Source organism: Stegodyphus dumicola, chromosome 1 (assembly GCF_044657685.1).
Source record: "Stegodyphus dumicola isolate Sdum_Otavi_A_Nest chromosome 1, ASM4465768v1".
NCBI lineage: Eukaryota > Metazoa > Arthropoda > Arachnida > Araneae > Eresidae > Stegodyphus > Stegodyphus dumicola.
Window position 1 is genome coordinate 5,309,621 of NC_140768.1, and position 19,064 is coordinate 5,328,684.

Below are 19,064 nucleotides of genomic sequence, written 5' to 3' on the forward strand. Positions count from 1 at the left end.
TTACACTCGTATGATCTCCCTCCTGTGTGAGAAAGGATATGAAGATTTAAGTGGGCCTTTCGTGAAAAAGCCTTGCAACATCTGTCGCACTGATATGGCCTCTCACCTGTATGAATATAGATGTGCTTTTTTAAGTCACTGTTGTCTGCAAATGACTTAAAACACACACCACATTCATAGGGTTTCTCACCTGTGTGGGTACGTTTGTGCCGTTTAAAGTTACTCTGAGAAAAAGTCTTACAACATATATCACATTTAAAACATCCTGTGTGGGAATACGTATGTTTTCTTAAGTCGCATTTTCTTCGAAATAACTTGCAGCACATATTACACTGAAGTAATTTCTCGTGCAAATGAAGAGGTGTATGTTTGTCCAAACAATCTTTCTGAGCAAATGACTTAGAGGCATGTGATTTTTCATTCATATTGATAAGCACCTTCAACTTATATCCCTATATAATAGTACATTCATGTTTAGAAGCATACGTATTATATAATAGTACATTCATGTTTAGAAGCATACATATTATTCATTGTAATATTCATTTTCATTACCTACTTCAGTAAGGAAGCAAAGCATGATAACTATTAGATTTTACAACCGTTTAATCTCTCGGCCGGTACAGTGAAAGAAAATGAAGCTCGGGTGTGAGAAGGGGAAATGGATAATTTTATTGACAAGTTAAAAAAAAATCGCAGTATTTTATATGGAATTTTTTAACGTCAAATAAACAGGCTAAAAAATGGAAATAAAAACATAAAATATATTTAAAAAATAAATTGTGGACCTAATTCCGATAAGACGAAGAGGATATTATAAGACGGAACACTTAAGAAAGAAATCATATTAACACCGTTGACACCGTTGCCATTAGAAACGTACTTGGTGAAGGGAAACGTATAATACTTTTTCCTTGCGAGGGATTTTTTCTCATCATCGCATTTATTCTTTGTTTATTAACGCAGTATAGCAAAGAGCATTAATATAAAAATACAGTATAATTGAATGAAATGTAATTATAGTCATAAATTAAAAAATATTTTCCTTAATTTTCATCCGGATACGTTGACATTTTTTTGTTTTACTTTGCCAAAATTTTTCTATATAAAGCCTATACCAAATGTAAATTTCACGGTTTTTTATTTCTAGGAAAATATTAAAAACCACTGCTAAAGAAGTAAACATACTTTAGGTATTTTAAATGACTAAGTTTTACAATTTCTATCTGGCAACAGTAATGGTGAAAAAGTTTCGGTTTCGTTTATTGGGCAGTGGAGGTGGAGGTGCATTTAACGTTCTTTCTGGAGAAGTAAGCCAAATTTGCAAGTGGGGAATAGAATTGAGAAATTGCGAGCAGGGTAAATATTTTATTGTTATTTGAAATGTTAAAACTCGATAGAAGTGTTTTGAGTTGTCTTGGTAAAAACTGTTATAGAACAGTTTATAATTTTTATGCCTTAAATTATGTTTTATCGTTATTTACAGAATGATGGCTGCTTTTTGGAGAGGAGAGAGAAATTAACTGGAAATAATTCCCCCCTCCCTCAGATCAGAATGGATATCGGAAAACCAGATCGGTATGGATTATTATTTTAAATTTTAATGTTTTATTTTGCATTCAGTTATGTAAAATTAAATGTTGTTATTATAAGTTTTATTATTAAGATAGTGAAATTTTGTATTTCGTATAAGTACATAAGTATAGTTTGTTTGCTGCACTTTACATTTGCTATTTCGTGTGGTCCTTTGCGGCTAATCTTTGGAATATGGTAACAGATAGTTTGGCGACATTTTGGTAAGGCGATAAAGGTTACTAGCTAGGACTTTAGCAGTGTACATGGATATAGTCAAGAGTGTGCGCAATGCCATTTTTGTGCAATTCTGGGATGTTTTTTTAAGTGAAATTTATGTGTCTATCATTAAAAGGGAAATGTAAGTTAATGTAATTAATGTATAGCCGACTTTGATAGTGAAGTAATACTCTGAAATTTATGTGTCTGTCGTTAAGAGAGAAAGGTAAATTAATGTAGAGCCAACCTTGATAGTGAAGTAATACTTTGAAATTTACGTTTCTATCATTAAGAGTGTTGGATACGACAGTAAATGTACACCATTTTGTCCATTCATCAACTTATTTCTACCTAAATAATCTCTCAAAAATTTAAACAACCAAACAAGTTTATTCTACCATCTTTTGATAACAGGATTGGGTACTTTTCCGTTTCGCCAGCGCAAATCTCGCCAAGCAGACTTTATTGGCGACAACATACAGTATACACATAAAAAATATTTAAAAAATTTTAGTTCTAAGAATTTTTTATTTTGAAGGCATAAACATTTTAATATCGCTTAAAATTTTATAAAAAGCCAATAAATAAAGACAATACATTTATAAAAAGACACTAATTTAAGAATTTACTATGCTTTCATGGTTCAACATCCTGATTCGCCGGTTCATATCACGTGACCCCAAGCGATCTCATCTCACGCAAACTATTCTACAAAAATCTAATGCTCTCAGTAATTATCTACATTAATTTCAAGTTAAATCTTAATTTGGAACACAAGTTTAAATGCAAGAAATATTTTAATTCGTACGAATAGCTTACTCAGAAAATTTGGAAAACTGCAGTGCTTTACTTCGCTAATGCACTCTCATTAGAATTGATGAATTTAACCCTTGACTTTACCTTTTCTATATTTTCGGCTTCGGGTAAGCGCTGTGATTGCATCCTAATTGACTTAATTACCGAGAATGGCCTTAGACATAAAACTGAACTATCTGATAAAAATTCTATGTAATTATATGTCAGTATTGAAAGAAACAATCAATCTGATAAGAAAAAGCTGCGACTTGTTTTAAAAATGATGCGTAAAAGGTTACCAGCGAGAATATTCCGTTTGGCATCGGTTGTACCATTATTGGCGACTTTATCGCTTGCGCCGGCAAAACGGAAAAGTACCCAGGATTGTTATATTTAATTAATCTAAACACATATTTAATTAATCTAAAATATAACCCAAAATTCCATTTTGAAGTTCACTTAAAAGTCTATTCTAAAGTTCACTTAAACGTATATTTTGAAGTTCACTTAAAAGTCTAGTTTAAAGTTCAAAGGTCTTAAATCTAGAAGGCACTTTTATATCTCGACCACTTTATAATCTAATCTATAGTACTAATCCAAATCAGGGGCGTAGCTAGAGGGGGGCATCTGTCCCCGGGCGCAGAATCCAAGGGGCGCCAAACTGATGTTACGACATTTTAGAATTAAATGTTTTCCATCCTTGGCAAGCAGTAGGGGGTGCGAAATCTTTGTTGTCCCTGGGCGCTGAAAACCCTAACTACGACTCTGATCCAAATAGTCATCAAACGTTTTACCATCTGGATCAAAAACTGGTTTAGCTTTAGAAATTACTTTATCAAAGAAAGATTTCTTTCTAACCTTTATCCTTCCTGTGTTGAGTTGACTTAATCATTTGTTTCTTAACCTGTGATTTAGAATAAATTTTGGAATTCATAATCTCAACACCTGATGTTTCAGAAGCATTTTTTTCAAGCTGTTCTTCACCACACTCGTCACTTTTACTTGGTTCAATCCGATGATTCCAGTCTTCGTTATCGGAATCCTCATCATACGGAAATTTTGGACATCTTTCTTCTCGAATAGCATAATAATCATCATTTAAAAGCTCTTTCGTTTTCTGGTCAAGTTTTTCAGGATCAAAATCATATTCAGCATCATTTTCGTTAAGATTCAATTCATTTTGACAAGGCTCTTCTTTCAACTTTTTTCAAAAATTTTCTTCAAGTTGTTTTCTCTTTAAATCTTTCAAACATTTTAGATCTTCTCTTTTCTGCTCTTTCTTCCTTTTTATTCCTTCAACGTATTCTTCATGCTTCTTCTTTCTTTTATTATCAATACGTCTGAGAGAATCTTCAATCATCTTTATATATCGTTTAATGAATTTTGAATCCGGCTGTTTAAATCGGAAAATATACTTATATTCAAATAATTCTTGCCTTTTCATATCTTTTTCATCATCACTTGAAACTGCAATATCTGTTTCTTCATAAGTCGGAATCTCACCACTTTTATATTTTCCTGTACACTTCTTATCTAAAATAAAATCTCTTAAAATTTTTTTATTCTCATCCAGGTTTGGATCATTCCTAAACTTCTTCGAAAAGGACATTTCTTTCTTAACGTCTTTTGGTACTTCTTTTTCTTGACATTTTAAATAATCAGCATCGTCATCTTCTTTTAAATTTGCTATAAAATGATCATTTACGACCTTATCAATTTTACTTCTAGATTTCAATTCAAAAGGGATTTGTAATTCCCAAATCTTCTAATTCCCATTGCAAAGTGTGAGCCTATCAAAAGATCAATCTGTGGGTTGACACAGGCAACATCTGTGATATGAATTCCCTTTCCAGCTAATTCTGATATCCAAGGTCCTTTCTGTAGACTAGGTATAGATCCAAAAAGTATAGGCTGATTTAACACAAGAATCTTGCAGCTATAACCAGTATGCAGATTCTCAACAGTTATTTTGTAACATTTATGATTCATATCAGATGTCCTTCCTCCAAACACAACATGTGTTAATTTTTTACGAGCTTCTGATCTTATTCCTAAAGATTCTACTGTTGATTTTAAAACACAGTAATATTCAGATCCAGTATCTATCAATGCTCGAAGATGAAGTTTCTTTCCTTCATGTTGAATAGCAATCACTAAAGTTTGAAGCAAAACTCTTCCTGAAGTGCCTGTTGAAGAAAGAGTGCTAATTTCACAATTTTCTTGATTGCACTCGACAGGAACTTTCGATTTCTGCTTAAATTATGGACAATAAACAATGTAATGCTTCCTACCACAAAACATGCATAGAACTTTACTTTTACAATTATTAGCTCAATGGTTTGTTTTCAAACACGTAAAGCAGCATTTTTTCTCTTTCATAATTTTCAATTTTTCATCATGACTTAAATTTTATACTCTGTAGCAATCTTTGCTTTGATAAGATTTTTCATCATGACTTAAATTTTATACTCTGTAGCAATCTTTGCTTTGATAAGATTTTTCACAGAAAATACAATTTACAACATTGTTATTTATTTCTTTTGCTCTCGAAAACAAGTTGCTTGCAGTAGGTATAGTAATATCTTCCCTATCCTTATAAACTTTTCTATAGGGATCACTTTGCTTCATACCTGACTTTGCTAGAGTTATTCTTTCTTCCCCTTCGAACTCAGCCCTTAGAAAATTTAAAAGTTGGCTCAGTCTTGCACTATATGATTTCTCTTCATTTACTGAATTTTGTTGGTTGGAAGTTGGTTTCCGATTAAGCAACTAATATAAGTCTTAGTTACATGGTCCAGTCGCCAAGTGAAGCGAAACCCCGCCAAATGTGGTAACCTCTGGGCTTAAATTCGAATGAATGCTTTCTGATCATTTATTGCTCATTTATTGCTTATTACAATTTCAAACCATGTTACTCCATTTTGCTACTGTCTTAAAAAAGGTATATGATATTATGAAAACTTTTAATACAGTCAAAAGTCGTTAATTTGGACACCCATAATCGGGAATGATCTATAATCCGGACCTCAAAGCTACAAACTTTCTGCGCATGCGTTGCGTTTACGTGTGCGCACAAGACCTTTACGGCTGCGAATATGCATGTGCATAATACGTTTATGCATGCGTGTTTAATGTATAACGGACGGTATAAGTTAAGCTAAAATTATCTAAATCAGTTAATGTTGCAGATTGCATTGTTCCTTAATCTTCGAATTGGATCAGGCTTATTATTTTTTGCAGACTGTTAGAGCAATTTTGTAAAGCTTGAACTTTACTTTTTAAAGTAAGCTTGAACTTTCGATTATGTCAAATAGAATTTCCGATATATACAGTCAAAAGTCGTTAATCCGGACTCGTCGGGACTTCGGCGATTCCGGATTATCGATTTTTCCGGATTATAGATCATCAGTTTAAATCTCGTAAGATGGCATGCAGAAATTCTAAAATTAAAAATATGAAACCGTAATTTATGAAATAAAGAACAATTATGATCTAAAGGGTATCAAAATTTGCAAAAAGAAAAAGCTTAATATTTATTTGTTTACTTTATTAAACATTTCTTTCAATGTAAGTTGTTTAAGTTTTGATTCGTTTCATGTGATAATACTTTCTCTTTAATTCTATTAAACAGACATAATTTCTTGTTCAGTTACAAAGTTCCGCCGTTCAAGTCCTATAATTGCTGTGTCAAGAACACCGACTAATTTGTCAATCGAAATTTTTTTGTTTTCAATAACCTCTGTCACTTTTCTTCGCTATCGGAAGCGAATTATAATGACGAGGAACTTGTTTTAAATCATATCAAAGATGGAGCATATCGAGATGAAATACTACATTTGGTAAGGAATTATAAGCCAAATAAAATAAAAACATATGCGCTGAAGATAAAGATAGTGCTGACAAATCAACTTCCAATTCATTACGCGCCCGCCGCCGAGCAGCGTGAAATTGATAAACAGATTTCGGATTTCAAAACATACTTTCGCTTTAGATCCTTTACATATTAACAAATATATATCGGAAATTCTATTTGATATAATCTATTTGATATATAAGTTTCTATTTGATATAATCTATTTGATATATAAGTTTCTATTTGATATATAAGTTTAAGCTTACTTTTATAAAATTGCTCTTACAGTCTGCAAAAAATAATAAGCCGGATGCAATTCGAAAATTAAGGAACAACGCAATCATCAACATTAACTGAAATAGATAATTATTTAGCTTATATGTCCATTATACATAAAATGCACAGGCAAAAACGTATTCTGCACTTGCGCACACTCATATGCGCAGTCGTAAAAGGTCTTACGCGCACGCGTGAATGCCTCTGCGCATGTGTCAATGCGGCGCATGCGCAGAAAGTTTTTAGTTTTGATGTCCGGATTATAGATCATTCCGAATTATGGGTGTCCGAATTAACGACTTTTGACTGTATTTACTAATATGTAAAGGATCTACAAAGTGAAAGTATGTTTCGAACTCCATTAAACAAAAAGTGGAATTGCTGCAAAAAATGAATAAAGGCATATCCTTTGTTTCTTAACCATTCCGAAATCTGTTTATCAATTTCACGCTGCTCTGTGTGTGTGTGTGTGGGGGGGGGAACATCGCTGTGTGCAATGAACTGGAAGTTGATCATCTATAATCCGGAATCGCCGAAATCCCGACGATTCCAGATTAACGACTTTTGGCTGTACTGTTGATCGTATAAAGTACATAGTTACTAATTTTCAAATGCTTTAGGTAAAGTGCAGAATCGCCCACTTATTTGTTTGGCGCTTTTTACAAGAGTAAGAAGAATTGGATTTTTGACAATTTGCTATGACTTTGTAAGTGAAAATAGGTCGATGTGTACATGGATAAAGTCGAGGGAGGGCGCAATGCCATTTTTGTGCAATTCTGAGATTTTTTTTTTAAGTGAAAATCGGCCAATGCGTACATGGATACTGAGTATGTGCAATTCTTAAAAAGGCGCCAAGCAGTGGGTGATTTTCTGGAAGTCCTGTTTCAGATATTTTTGCATGTTTACAAGTTGTTTAGATATTTTTGCATAGTAGAGTTCCTCACTTTGGAATTTCCAAGTTAATGTTGGAAGTGAAGAATCTAAAAACTGATAAGCGAATAATCGCTTGAGTTCGGCGACAAGAAACAAGAAGATAGAAGGGTAACTAACCCTTTATTATTCCAATAAGATTTAACAAAACTCCACCTGGGAGTGTACAAGCAAAGCCCGCAGTTGGACTTGAACTTAAAAGACTAAGAATTAAACTAAAACTAAGATTAACTAAAGAAGTATAGCCGAAGCTATCAAGGTTCAAATCGAGTTGGCCCCTTAACTTATTTGACTACGAAGCTTAGCAAGGACCTGAGTACGGCCGAGCGTAATAACAGCTTTGAGAGAGAGAGAGAGTGGCCAAAAAGGCAGACGTGCGTAAATCAGAAACTCTGATTCTCTCTGACTCAGTAAGTAACTTCGTGGTTTAAATACTGCTCCTCCTCATTAAATATTCAGCACGATTCCAAAAGTACGTTCTGGCCGGAAGTAGTAAGTTGAAGTTAAGAATTTGACAGGAAAGGAACTTTAACTTAAAATGTAACTGTTAATAAAATTAACATTATCCTTAAAACGTGCTAAGCTAGACCGCGATATCCAATTTTACTGCTTCAGTTATTATAGTACCCTGAATTTTATTTAAATTTTTTTTTTTAATATTTGTCTTCCTTGTTTGTACCTTTGTCTGATCAAATTTCTTAAATGACTATAGTTTCTTGAAATTTTAGGAATTCATTCAGGCATCACTCTTCATGTTACATATTTTTAAAATGCTCTTTTAAGTAAACAATCCTTTTGTGTTTACATTGGTTAAGATGTCTGGCTAAAGTGCAGAATCTCCCACTTATTTGTTTGGTGCTTTTTACAAGAGTAAGAAGAATTGGATGGGTAGAGTAGACTTTAAGGTACCTCTTGTATTATGGTGAAGTTGTTGTTTGATTTATCGCCAAGTTGTTTCATTTATGGTAGCCTGAGTACTTGAATGTTATGGAAACACTACTGTGACGTAATCGGGTGCATGATTCTGAGAAATTTTGAATCATGGGATGTTTTGTAAGCGTTTTTGTTGTGTGTGTTGGTTTGATTCTTTAGACGGTAGAATGGCCGAATGTAGTAAGATTAATTTGAAGTTTCTGTATGATTTGGAGCGAAAGGGGAAAATAGCTTTAACTGACTGGTGTGTAAATGAACGTTTACTTAGTAGGCATTATAAGCATTCTGTATGTAGGAAGGATATGCGTCTAGTCGAACGTAAAAACCGTTTAGATGGATTTGAATGGGTTTGTAGGAAGAAAGGTTCAGATGGTCACTATGTGAAGTGTTCGATCAGAAAGATTACCTGGTTTGAAAGTTATTTGAGTATGATTGATATTTTGATTTTTACGTGGCTCTGGGTGTACGAAGCGAATATTTGCTTTCGGTAGTGCTTAAATGTATAACATGTTTTTTCCTTTTTTATGTTATTTTATTGTTTGGTTTAAAATGTATTTTATTGAGATTAGGTATTTTTTTGTTTGCCTATATTGTAGAATTTGGTGCTCCTTTGACTTTTTAAGGAAAATACATCGATGTGTACATGGACAAAGTAAAGGGAGTGCGCAATGCAAGTTTGTGCAATTCTGGGATTTTTTTTTAAAATGAAAATAGGTCGATGTGTACATGGATAAAGTTAAAAGAGTGCGCAATGCCATTTTTGTGCAATTCGGGGATTTTTTTAAAGTGAAATTAAGTCAATGTGTACATGGATACCGAATTTGTGCAATTGTTTGTCTTGTTATTTTGGCTTTGTGTAGAAAAATTGCCGCTTCGCAAGCCAAAATAATGTGTCAAAGAACTGCACAAATCAGTATCCATGTACCGTCAAAAATTGCCAAGTTTCGCCAAGGGGTACCCTAAACTATGCTTTTACCAATTGGATTTTTGTCAATTTTCATTGACTTTTAAGTGAAAATAGGTCAATGTGTACATGGATAAAATCAAGAGTGTGCACAATACGATTTTTGTGCAATTCTTTGATGTTTTTTAAGTGAAAATAGGTCGATGTGTAGGATACCAAGTATGTGCAATTCTATGATGTTTTTTAAGTGAAAATAGGTCGATGTGTAGGATACCAAGTATGTGCAATTCTTAAAAACGTGCCAAGCAGTGGGCGGTTCTGCACTTTCCCCAAGATATCCTACAATAAAGGGTTATAAAATGAAAACATGAGTTACATTCACATGTGATTCATTTTATCATTTCATACTGAGCAATAATGTGCATTAAAGAGAGAATTCAGTAAGTTAAACTTATTGAGAGCAAGAATGTTGTTTGCGTATTCATAAACTTAAAAATCATTTTGAACCAGATTTTCATCTAGGACATGTCAGTTTTCATTTAGAACATTGTCACTATCGATTTGCTGCTGTCATCTTGCTAATGTTTGCTGCTACTATGTATTTGAAAGGTACTGAAGTAGTTCCTCAGGGTACTTGCTTTCTTTCTTTTCATCATTGACAGAACAGCTGGCATACAGGCATTTACTGTGCTGCTTTATATGTGTTGGCTAAAAAGTGTTTGCCAATGAAAATGGAATATTAAAATTGATTATGACAGCAACTATCTATGCCATCAACATCTATCTTCAACATTCCAAATTATTTCCTGTGTATTATATTCCTTTTTATATATCAGAAATATATGCTAAGCAATTTAAAAAATTGAGATATTAATATTTGTATAATTATCCTTTTGAGTAAATATGCTTTTAATCACTACAAAATGCATAAAGCCATCTGTTTAAAAAATGAAGTATGTAATATGTGGAGGAGAGGGGAGAGGAAATGAATTAAAAAAATTTTTAAAATTATTTTTACAATATGAAAGAATTGATTAATTTACGAAATAAAGTTGTGACATCATGTAATTTGCAAAAATTAAATATTGTTTTAATGATGCTTGTTTTCTTTCATGCATGGTTTTAATGTTATATGGTGTCAATCATGATATGGTGTTAATTTAAGTTTTACTTTTCCAATTTATTGATTTTATTGCTGAGTGCTTAACTCTTGTAAGCTGGTGTATTTATAGGGTCAGTCCATAAATCCGTGCATATTTTTTGGTAAATTTTTAAATATAAAAAAACACAATTTAACATTTTAATCAATTATATATTTTCCTCCATTATCTATAATGTCTTGCCATCTTATAAGCAGCTTTTTTATGCTATTGCTGTAGAAAGACTGGTTTTGATGCAAAAAAACTTGAAAGTTCATTGTGTACATTCTGTTTAGAATTTAATTTTTTTTTTCCCAGTAAAAAATTTTGTAAGGCATGAAATAAGTGAAAATCACTTGAAGCAATATCTGGGGAGTAAGCAGGATGTGGCAAAAGCTCCCAATTAAATTCACTAATTTTTTGCAGCGTTGTTCGAGCCATATGCTGTCTAGTGTTATCATGATGAAACAACACCTTTCTTGATATTCACCCATCGTGAGCGTTTTTTTGATCAATTCTGAGTTTACAAAGTTGTTGACTATAAACTTCTGAATGAATTGTTTGATTTGGTTCTAACAGTTCAAAATGTCCTGAACGGGGTTCATCATCAATGCTGCTTTTTCCAACTTTAAATTTTTTAATTCATTCTGGGCAGTCCTTACACTAATAGTTTGTTCACCATGTACACCATTAATTTTTATCGCTGCAAACCTGGCAGATTCACCAGACAAAAATAAAAAAATGTAGCACAGCACGTTTGTACTGATTATCTATTTTAATCTTCTATGGGTACTAAAATGTGTTCAATATTTACGAAAGGTGATGACAAACTGAATAATATGTTAGTCAAACAATGACAAGTTCCAACAGGTTCAAAATTGTATTGTGTTAGTAAATGTATCATAGTGAATTCCACGCATATTCTTAATGTGCACAAACTTATGTACCGACCTGATATATGCAGAATTATACATGACTCAACCGCTTCTTGTCAGTTCCATCTAAAATTTAACTTTGTTGTATAAGTGTATGACAGAAAGAAATACAATATATACATTTCTTTTATATGTTTCGCATTCATCTGTAAATTTTGTAATTTATAATTCTTTTTATTAAAATTAATTTTTTGAATTTAGGTTTAGTTGAGTATTGTTAACAATAATATTGACTTATAAACTCAATTTTAAAATTTATGCTTGTGAATCTTATAGAAATTTCTGAACTGTGCTAAGGTGGCTGTATTAATATGTCATTGCCGAAAATTCTCAATGACTGAATGACATTTCTTTCACAATTAAGGATGGCTGAAAACAGAAGATATGACTTGTAAGTTCTATGCCATTTGATTACACTGTGTGTTTAAGTTTGCATATTTATTTATTGATTCAAATCCTTAAAGTGTAATCCTCAAAGTTTTTATGTTTTTTGGTTAATTAGAATAACTGCATGACATCATTATGTTAATCCCTTGAGAATCAAAAGTTAGTACTTAACATTAGTAGTGCAAATCCCTCAGTAGAATTTTTTAAACTTTGCAGAACCCATGCATAAGTTTTCTGACGATCATGTACATGACAAATCATCAGTTTTAACAACCAGCATTGCCATTTTTGTATGTGTTCTTCTGTTATATTATGAATTCTAAAAGTTTATAATTCACGAAACTTATTTTTTGTTTCTTATAAACTCAATTTTAAAATTTATGCTTGTGAATCTTATAGAAATTTCTGAACTGTGCTAAGGTGGCTGTATTAATATGTCATTGCCGAAAATTCTCAATGAATTGCCTTTTTTTTTGCAAGAAAACCCAGTATTTTTCAAGAAAATTAAAATAAAAAAACTGTTGAATGATAATACATTTAATTAACTGTTTGAAGTTGGAGACTCGAGTCCTTATGTAAGATTGTTAAAAAGACTGGGGTTTTCTTACCTTATTCTTTTCTCGTTTTAAGAAGTCTCTTGTGATTATTAATCACTGTGACAATTAGTCAATTAGTCACTGTGATTATTAATTATAGAAGCCCCAAACAGGCTTACATTTTGCTTTCTTTTTTGCACGTGGTGTGGCCGCCATTTTGTGATTGTAGGAGTTTCGGTGAGTACATTTTTGCAATTTTCAAGTTATGTTTATGTTTTGTACATTTGGATATTGTGCTTTGCTTGTCTGATTTCATGCATTTTGCTTACAAACATTTTGTTTTCTATTCATTTCAGTGAGGGATTTTTCTGCTATTTTGTGTGTACTTTATTATTGTTCAGTTAATTTAGTTTGATTTTCTGCATTGTTTATCATGCCTTCATCCGTTAATCGTTTCACTAAATTACGCCTGAAACGGCAAAAATTCCTGAATCATCTTGACTTTTTACTTAAATGTAAATGTAAAAAATTGATCCCCAATTTTATTCAAATCAAATCTAATCAAAAACCTTCGAGTCGCGTTTCAAGAATTCTGTTAAATTGCAAACTTGCCTTACTTCGGTCCGTGATAAGGGATACACGTCAACAATTGTCCAAAATTGAACATGAACTCTATAAGCTTCATCTGGAACTCGCTAAAACATATCCAAAATTCACTGCCCTTGAACAAATGTCTTGGTCTAGAACGGAGAATGCAGTTAACCGTCATAAAAACACACTTGCAGTTAAATTCGAAAAACTTCTTTTACAGTCTTCCAGTTCAAGTAGTTCAAAAAATCTTCCCATTGTAAACATCAAGCCAATAGTTAATATTTCTAATGTTAGTCTTTCAGAAGAACAAGACAGAATTCTAAAATATAATTTTAACTTCTCACAAACCTGTAAACCCTCGATTCCAAAGATTTTGGCTCCTATCGAAAAAGCTTTCAAGTTCAGTAAAGTTTCAGATTCACAGAAAGAAATGATTAGGCATCTTATCGCTCATAATGTGAAATTCAATAATAAACCTTTGAAACCAAATCTAACTGCGAGAGAAAGAGCTACAATGCGCGAGATTCATTCTAACCCGGATATTGTCATTTCAAAGGCCGACAAAGGTGGCCAGATAGTCGTCATGGATAAGAACACTTACATCGATGGTGTCACTAAACTCTTAAACGAAGGACCATATAATCCGATCCCTAAAGATCCTTCACCTTCGGACTTATCCAAAATAAAAACTGCGATCAAATCTTCGCAAATCATTTCAAGCAACTTAAAACATTCGCTTATCCCATCTGTTGCGAATTGTGCCAGATTATATGCTCTTCCCAAAATTCATAAAAGTGGTATTCCTTTCCGCCCTATTGTATCAAATTTAGGTACTGCCTCGTATCCATTAGCTAAATATTTAGTTTCTAGATTTTCCACTCTATTAGACAATAACATTTACACCATAAAAAATTCTATAGAGTTTGTAAAAAAGGTTAAAAACATTTCTCCTCGTAATTTACTCATGGTTTCTTTTGATGTAAAATCATTATTCACCAATGTCCCAGTGGAGGGTGCATTAAGATGTCTAGAAACCAGACTTCGTGAATTTCATTTCTCTTGCATCGAAATTGATGAGCTAATTTCTCTCACTCAACTCTGTTTGAAACAAACACATTTTGTTTTCCAAAATAAATATTACAAGCAAACTGAGGGATTAGCCATGGGAAGCCCCCTCAGTCCCATCCTGGCTGATATCTACATGCATTATTATGAATCAAAATTGTTTGAAACTTTAAACTTCCCGGCATGGTTCCGCTACGTAGACGATACTTTTACCCTGTTTGAAGGTAATAAAGATGATTTAAATAGTTCTTTCAACAATGAATTCTATTGATCCTGCTATTCAGTTCACTTTTGAACTTGAGACTTGCAATTCTCTTCCGTTTCTCGACATTCTGGTCACACGTAACACATCCAACTTCAGTACTACAGTTTACCGTAAACCTTCATCGGTTTGCCTTCCACCACACTTTAAATCATGTCATCCGACTAAACAAAAGTTAGCTTCATTTTATTCCTATGTTTTCCGTGCTCTTCAAGTTTGCTCCTCCAAACTAGCCCTTGATGAAGAACTAAATTATTTAAAAGCAATAGCTATTGACAGGGGCTTTTCACCCAACATTATTAATCAAGCAGTTAAAAAATTCTCATCTCAACACACTAAAAGCCACACTCTTATTTTAGGAGATTATAAAAATTCTGTTGTCATTCCCTTCTTTCCATCAATTAGCTATAAAGTTGCACATATTTTGCAGAAATTTAACTTTCGGGTTGTTTACTCTCCCATCAATAAAATTCCAACTTCTATACTCAAGGACCCCATTCCGGATATGAATTCCTGGGGTATTTATAGGATTCCTTGCCAGTGCGGTTTAATTTACATTGGCCAAACTAAGAGAGCCTTAAAATTTCGCGTCAAAGAACATGAGGCATATGTTAGAAAAAAGGAAACACAGAAGTCTTCTGTTGCTCAACATTGTTGGTCCGAAAATCACACTTTCAATTTTTCTGCTGCCAAAATTATTCAAAAAACATCTTCCATTGGAGAACTGGATTTTCTAGAGGCATTTCACATTCATAAAAATCTTTCTGTTCTAATTAACGATCCTAATTCCAATCCAAATTTGCCTTCTGCTTTTAGAGAAATTATGTTTTAGTTCTGGTTTCGCCAACAGATGGCGCCACTTGCTTATTCTTGTCCAGGCTTTCTTATCTTATCTAAACATTATTTCCTATCTTGTTCATTTGCGGTTTTGCAGCTGAAGATGATGGTTCGGTAAAACCATCGAAACTAGTCCTGTGAAAATTTTGTGAATTAACGCTGATTTTTGTTGTTTGACTTCTGAATCAAGTCTCTTGTGGTTGTCAACAATGGCACTCTCATGTACTTTGATTGAACCTGAAAGAAAGGCTTTCCTTTACAAAAGGGAGGAAAATGTAGGATTCTTGTCTAAACTGTTTAGTGGTTTTCCTTATAAAGGGATAATTTAAAGGTGCAATTGATTTCAAATCAGGCTACTCGGTGATACACATAAGGGAATGTATAGAGAGAGAGAGAAAGAAAATGTGATAATGTATCTTCATATTATAACACATTCTTTTGTTAAAAAAAGTGTATGAGATCTTAAAATGATGCTTTTTATTTATCTTACCAAATTAAGTGCCTTTATAAAGTGATAACAAATATTAATTCTATTATATTTTCATGTTATGTTATAAAATTACTCAATATCTGTTATTTTATAGATATTTTGTTTTTTATTATTATTATTAATGGGGGGTCTGCATCTAATTTTTGAATGCATCTAATTTTTTTTATGGATTTCATGAATATATTTTCTTAAATTTACAAGCATTCATAGTTTTGTAAACAAAGAAACATGATGCAAATGTAGTATAAACACAAACATATTTTACTGTCCTATTTCTTTGTACTGTTTAATTTGTTTTGCAGTATTTTTTAATTATATTATCCAAATTCTTCAAAATTTTCTCCAAGGGAGGAATAGTTAGAAAAATAAAAGATCATCGCTACAAAAATGATTAAAAACTTAAACAATATGGAAATGTGAAAATTTAAATTGCAGAAAAATTAAAATTTTAAGTCTAAATAAATATTAAAATTTTGCATGAAAGCATAATGCTTAAGAGCAAAAACTGACAATTTAGAATATGCAGTGTTTAATTCAAATATGACTTGTACATTGTTTGTGTGTTTTGTACTATGGATTGTTTATAAATTTAAACTTTCAAATCGGAAGGAGAAATTTGTGGGATGTGTATAGTTTTTGAAAGAATAGGAAGAAATTACAAGATAATTACAAATGCGATTATCTTTGAATTCTGAAGCTGCAAGAATGAAAAGGGAGTTATAGGGAAAACCAGATCCTTAACACAAAAGCCTTTGAAAGAACCAAGTGGTTAAGACTTCTAAAGACATCAAACTTGATAGTTCACCTCGCCTTTTCAGCTTTGAAAACATGGGAAAAAGACATGGCCATTAAAGTGCACATACCCATCCTTTCAAACAGGGAAAACCAAGGCCAATATAATGGCCATCCTGTCCCAAAAGGTTAGGCTTCTGATAAAATATATGATTAAAACAATATAAAAACAAATATTTTTCTTATAAATATTTATAAATATATATAATAACAAATATTAAATAACCCACAACAAATATTCATATATAAATAACAAATATTAAATAACCCACAACAAAAAAATTTTTGCTAGCCATGAATATTGAAGGGTTGAGTTAGTTGATCCAACTCCTGTATTTTAATAAAGCAGCATGGAAAGTATTAAGTATAAAAAATATTAATTTTACATACAGTAAATTTGTGCCAGGAGTATTGTAACAGCCTTTCTCTTCCAGCGCGGACTGTCCAGAAAAGACTCTTGGGGAGAGAAGAAGTTAGTGATGTAAAAACATACGCGTGATGTGTGCCTTTTGCTGATTGGCTGATGCAATGCATCTCATGTTTGCATGACTGAAATCTTAAAGCATACTCCCCTAGTCATGAAGTCTTGATTACAGATGATGATAAATATTTACAAAAATATACAGAAAATGGTGATATAATGCAAAATTTGCGAAAGGTTAGGCTTCTGATAAAATATATGATTAAAACAATATAAAAACAAATATTTTTCTTATAAATATTTATAAATATATATAATAACAAATATTAAATAACCCATAACAAAAAAATTTTTGCTAGCCATGAATATTGAAGGGTTGAGTTAGTTGATCCAACTCCTGTATTTTAATAAAGCAGCATGGAAAGTATTAAGTATAAAAAATATTAATTTTACATACAGTAAATTTGTGCCAGGAGTATTGTAACAGCCTTTCTCTTCCAGCGCGGACTGTCCAGAAAAGACTCTTGGGGAGAGAAGAAGTTAGTGATGTAAAAACATACGCGTGATGTGTGCCTTTTGCTGATTGGCTGATGCAATGCATCTCATGTTTGCATGACTGAAATCTTAAAGCATACTCCCCTAGTCATGAAGTCTTGATTACAGATGATGATAAATATTTACAAAAATATACAGAAAATGGTGATATAATGCAAAATTTGCGAAATGCAGAAAATGAAGTACAGTGTATTAAACATACATGCATGGTCATAGATGCAGGAGAAAAGTGTGGGAAAACAAAGCATTATGTATAGTACAAGTTTGTGCTCAAAGAATGTAGTCTGAGACTAAATGCTTTGGAAATCAGACCTTATGCCCACTCTTCTTGATGTTTGATTAAAGTATCATGAGAAGGAAGCTGAAACCGGAAGAGGTAAAGACGTGAAATGAGTAATTTCACCTGGCAGATGATAAGCAGGTTTTATGTGATCAGTTAAAACTGTAGTATGCTTTTCATTTATATCAATAATAAAATTCTTATCATTTCTATCAACGAATAAATGAGGTCCAGTATAATCTTAAAAATATATCAGAACAAGTTTTCAATGAGAGATTGAAGAATTTTAGGACCACCATCTAGGGCAATAAAAATAGGATTTAAAAACTTCCTTGTTTGAAGTAAACTGTTGACACATACGGAATTTCAGGTCTGTTGTATAGCATCAGTTACTAGATCGGAAAGTTACCTTAATGTTGTGCCTTAAATAAGTTGAGCAGAATTTGCTTTGACATCCTTCGGAAAGGCTGAGTGTAGCTAGAAACATGTAGGAGAGTTTCTGTCTATTGTGCTGTATTATGTGCTTTAATGGCTGTTTTAAGATGCTGATGGATGCGTTGGATAATTCTATTTGACTGTGCGTGATATGCAGGGGTTTAAATTCTGTTGCACCCAAGGGTGTGGGTAAGTTTTCTAAAAGGATTAAGTTCAAAATTTTTACCATGGTAAGGGTGATTGGTGATTCTTCTTCTTCTTCGCCTTCTCCAAGTTGAGTTTCTTAGGTATCTACCACCTCTGGTAAATAGCATTTTGTGCCAAATGCACCAAATCCAATGCTTGCTAGCTATATTTGTTTATAATGTCAGCCCCTTAATAGAGCTCAGGTATAACTACTAATATTGAGAGTACCTAAAGTAGTCAACTGAGTGAGGGCAAGTCCATCACACTCATATATAATATGGGATAATGTTTCTTAGTTCTTATGGCATTTCCTGCATACAGGGTCTTGTTGAAAAAGTCTCATAGTATGAAGGTGTTTTTTGAAATAGTATTGCGCTGTGATGGCACCCACAATTATTTGTATCTTCAGTCCTTGGGCACCGTAGAATTTCAGAGGCAGTCTTAACAGAAGATCTGATAATCACATTTTTAGCATGTTTTTGTCCAGAAGAGTCAAGCCAAACTTTATTTATCTCATTTAAGGAGGACACTCTTTGCAGTCTTCACATTGATACCACAAAAGGGTTCCACACCTATTAGATTAAAAGATGTTCCCTATTTTTGAAGTTCATTTTCCTTTAGTTTATTACCTTTAGTTCCCTTATGTCATGTTACCCAGATTATGATTACGT

At 32.6% G+C, this 19,064-nt stretch overlaps 1 protein-coding gene across 1 annotated transcript in view; it reads left to right on the top strand.

Moving 5' to 3' along the window:
- Positions 1 to 1,243: 1,243 nt before the first annotated feature.
- Positions 1,244 to 19,064, top strand: part of LOC118195987 (NFX1-type zinc finger-containing protein 1-like) — a 32,137-nt gene continuing 14,316 nt past the window's right edge. Inside the window, exons 1-3 of the mRNA XM_035367342.2 lie at positions 1,244 to 1,359; positions 1,487 to 1,578; positions 11,833 to 11,947. Coding sequence (XP_035223233.2) covers positions 11,898 to 11,947 — 50 coding nt within the window. The 5' untranslated portion in view covers positions 1,244 to 1,359; positions 1,487 to 1,578; positions 11,833 to 11,897. The remainder of the gene's footprint in view (positions 1,360 to 1,486; positions 1,579 to 11,832; positions 11,948 to 19,064) is intronic.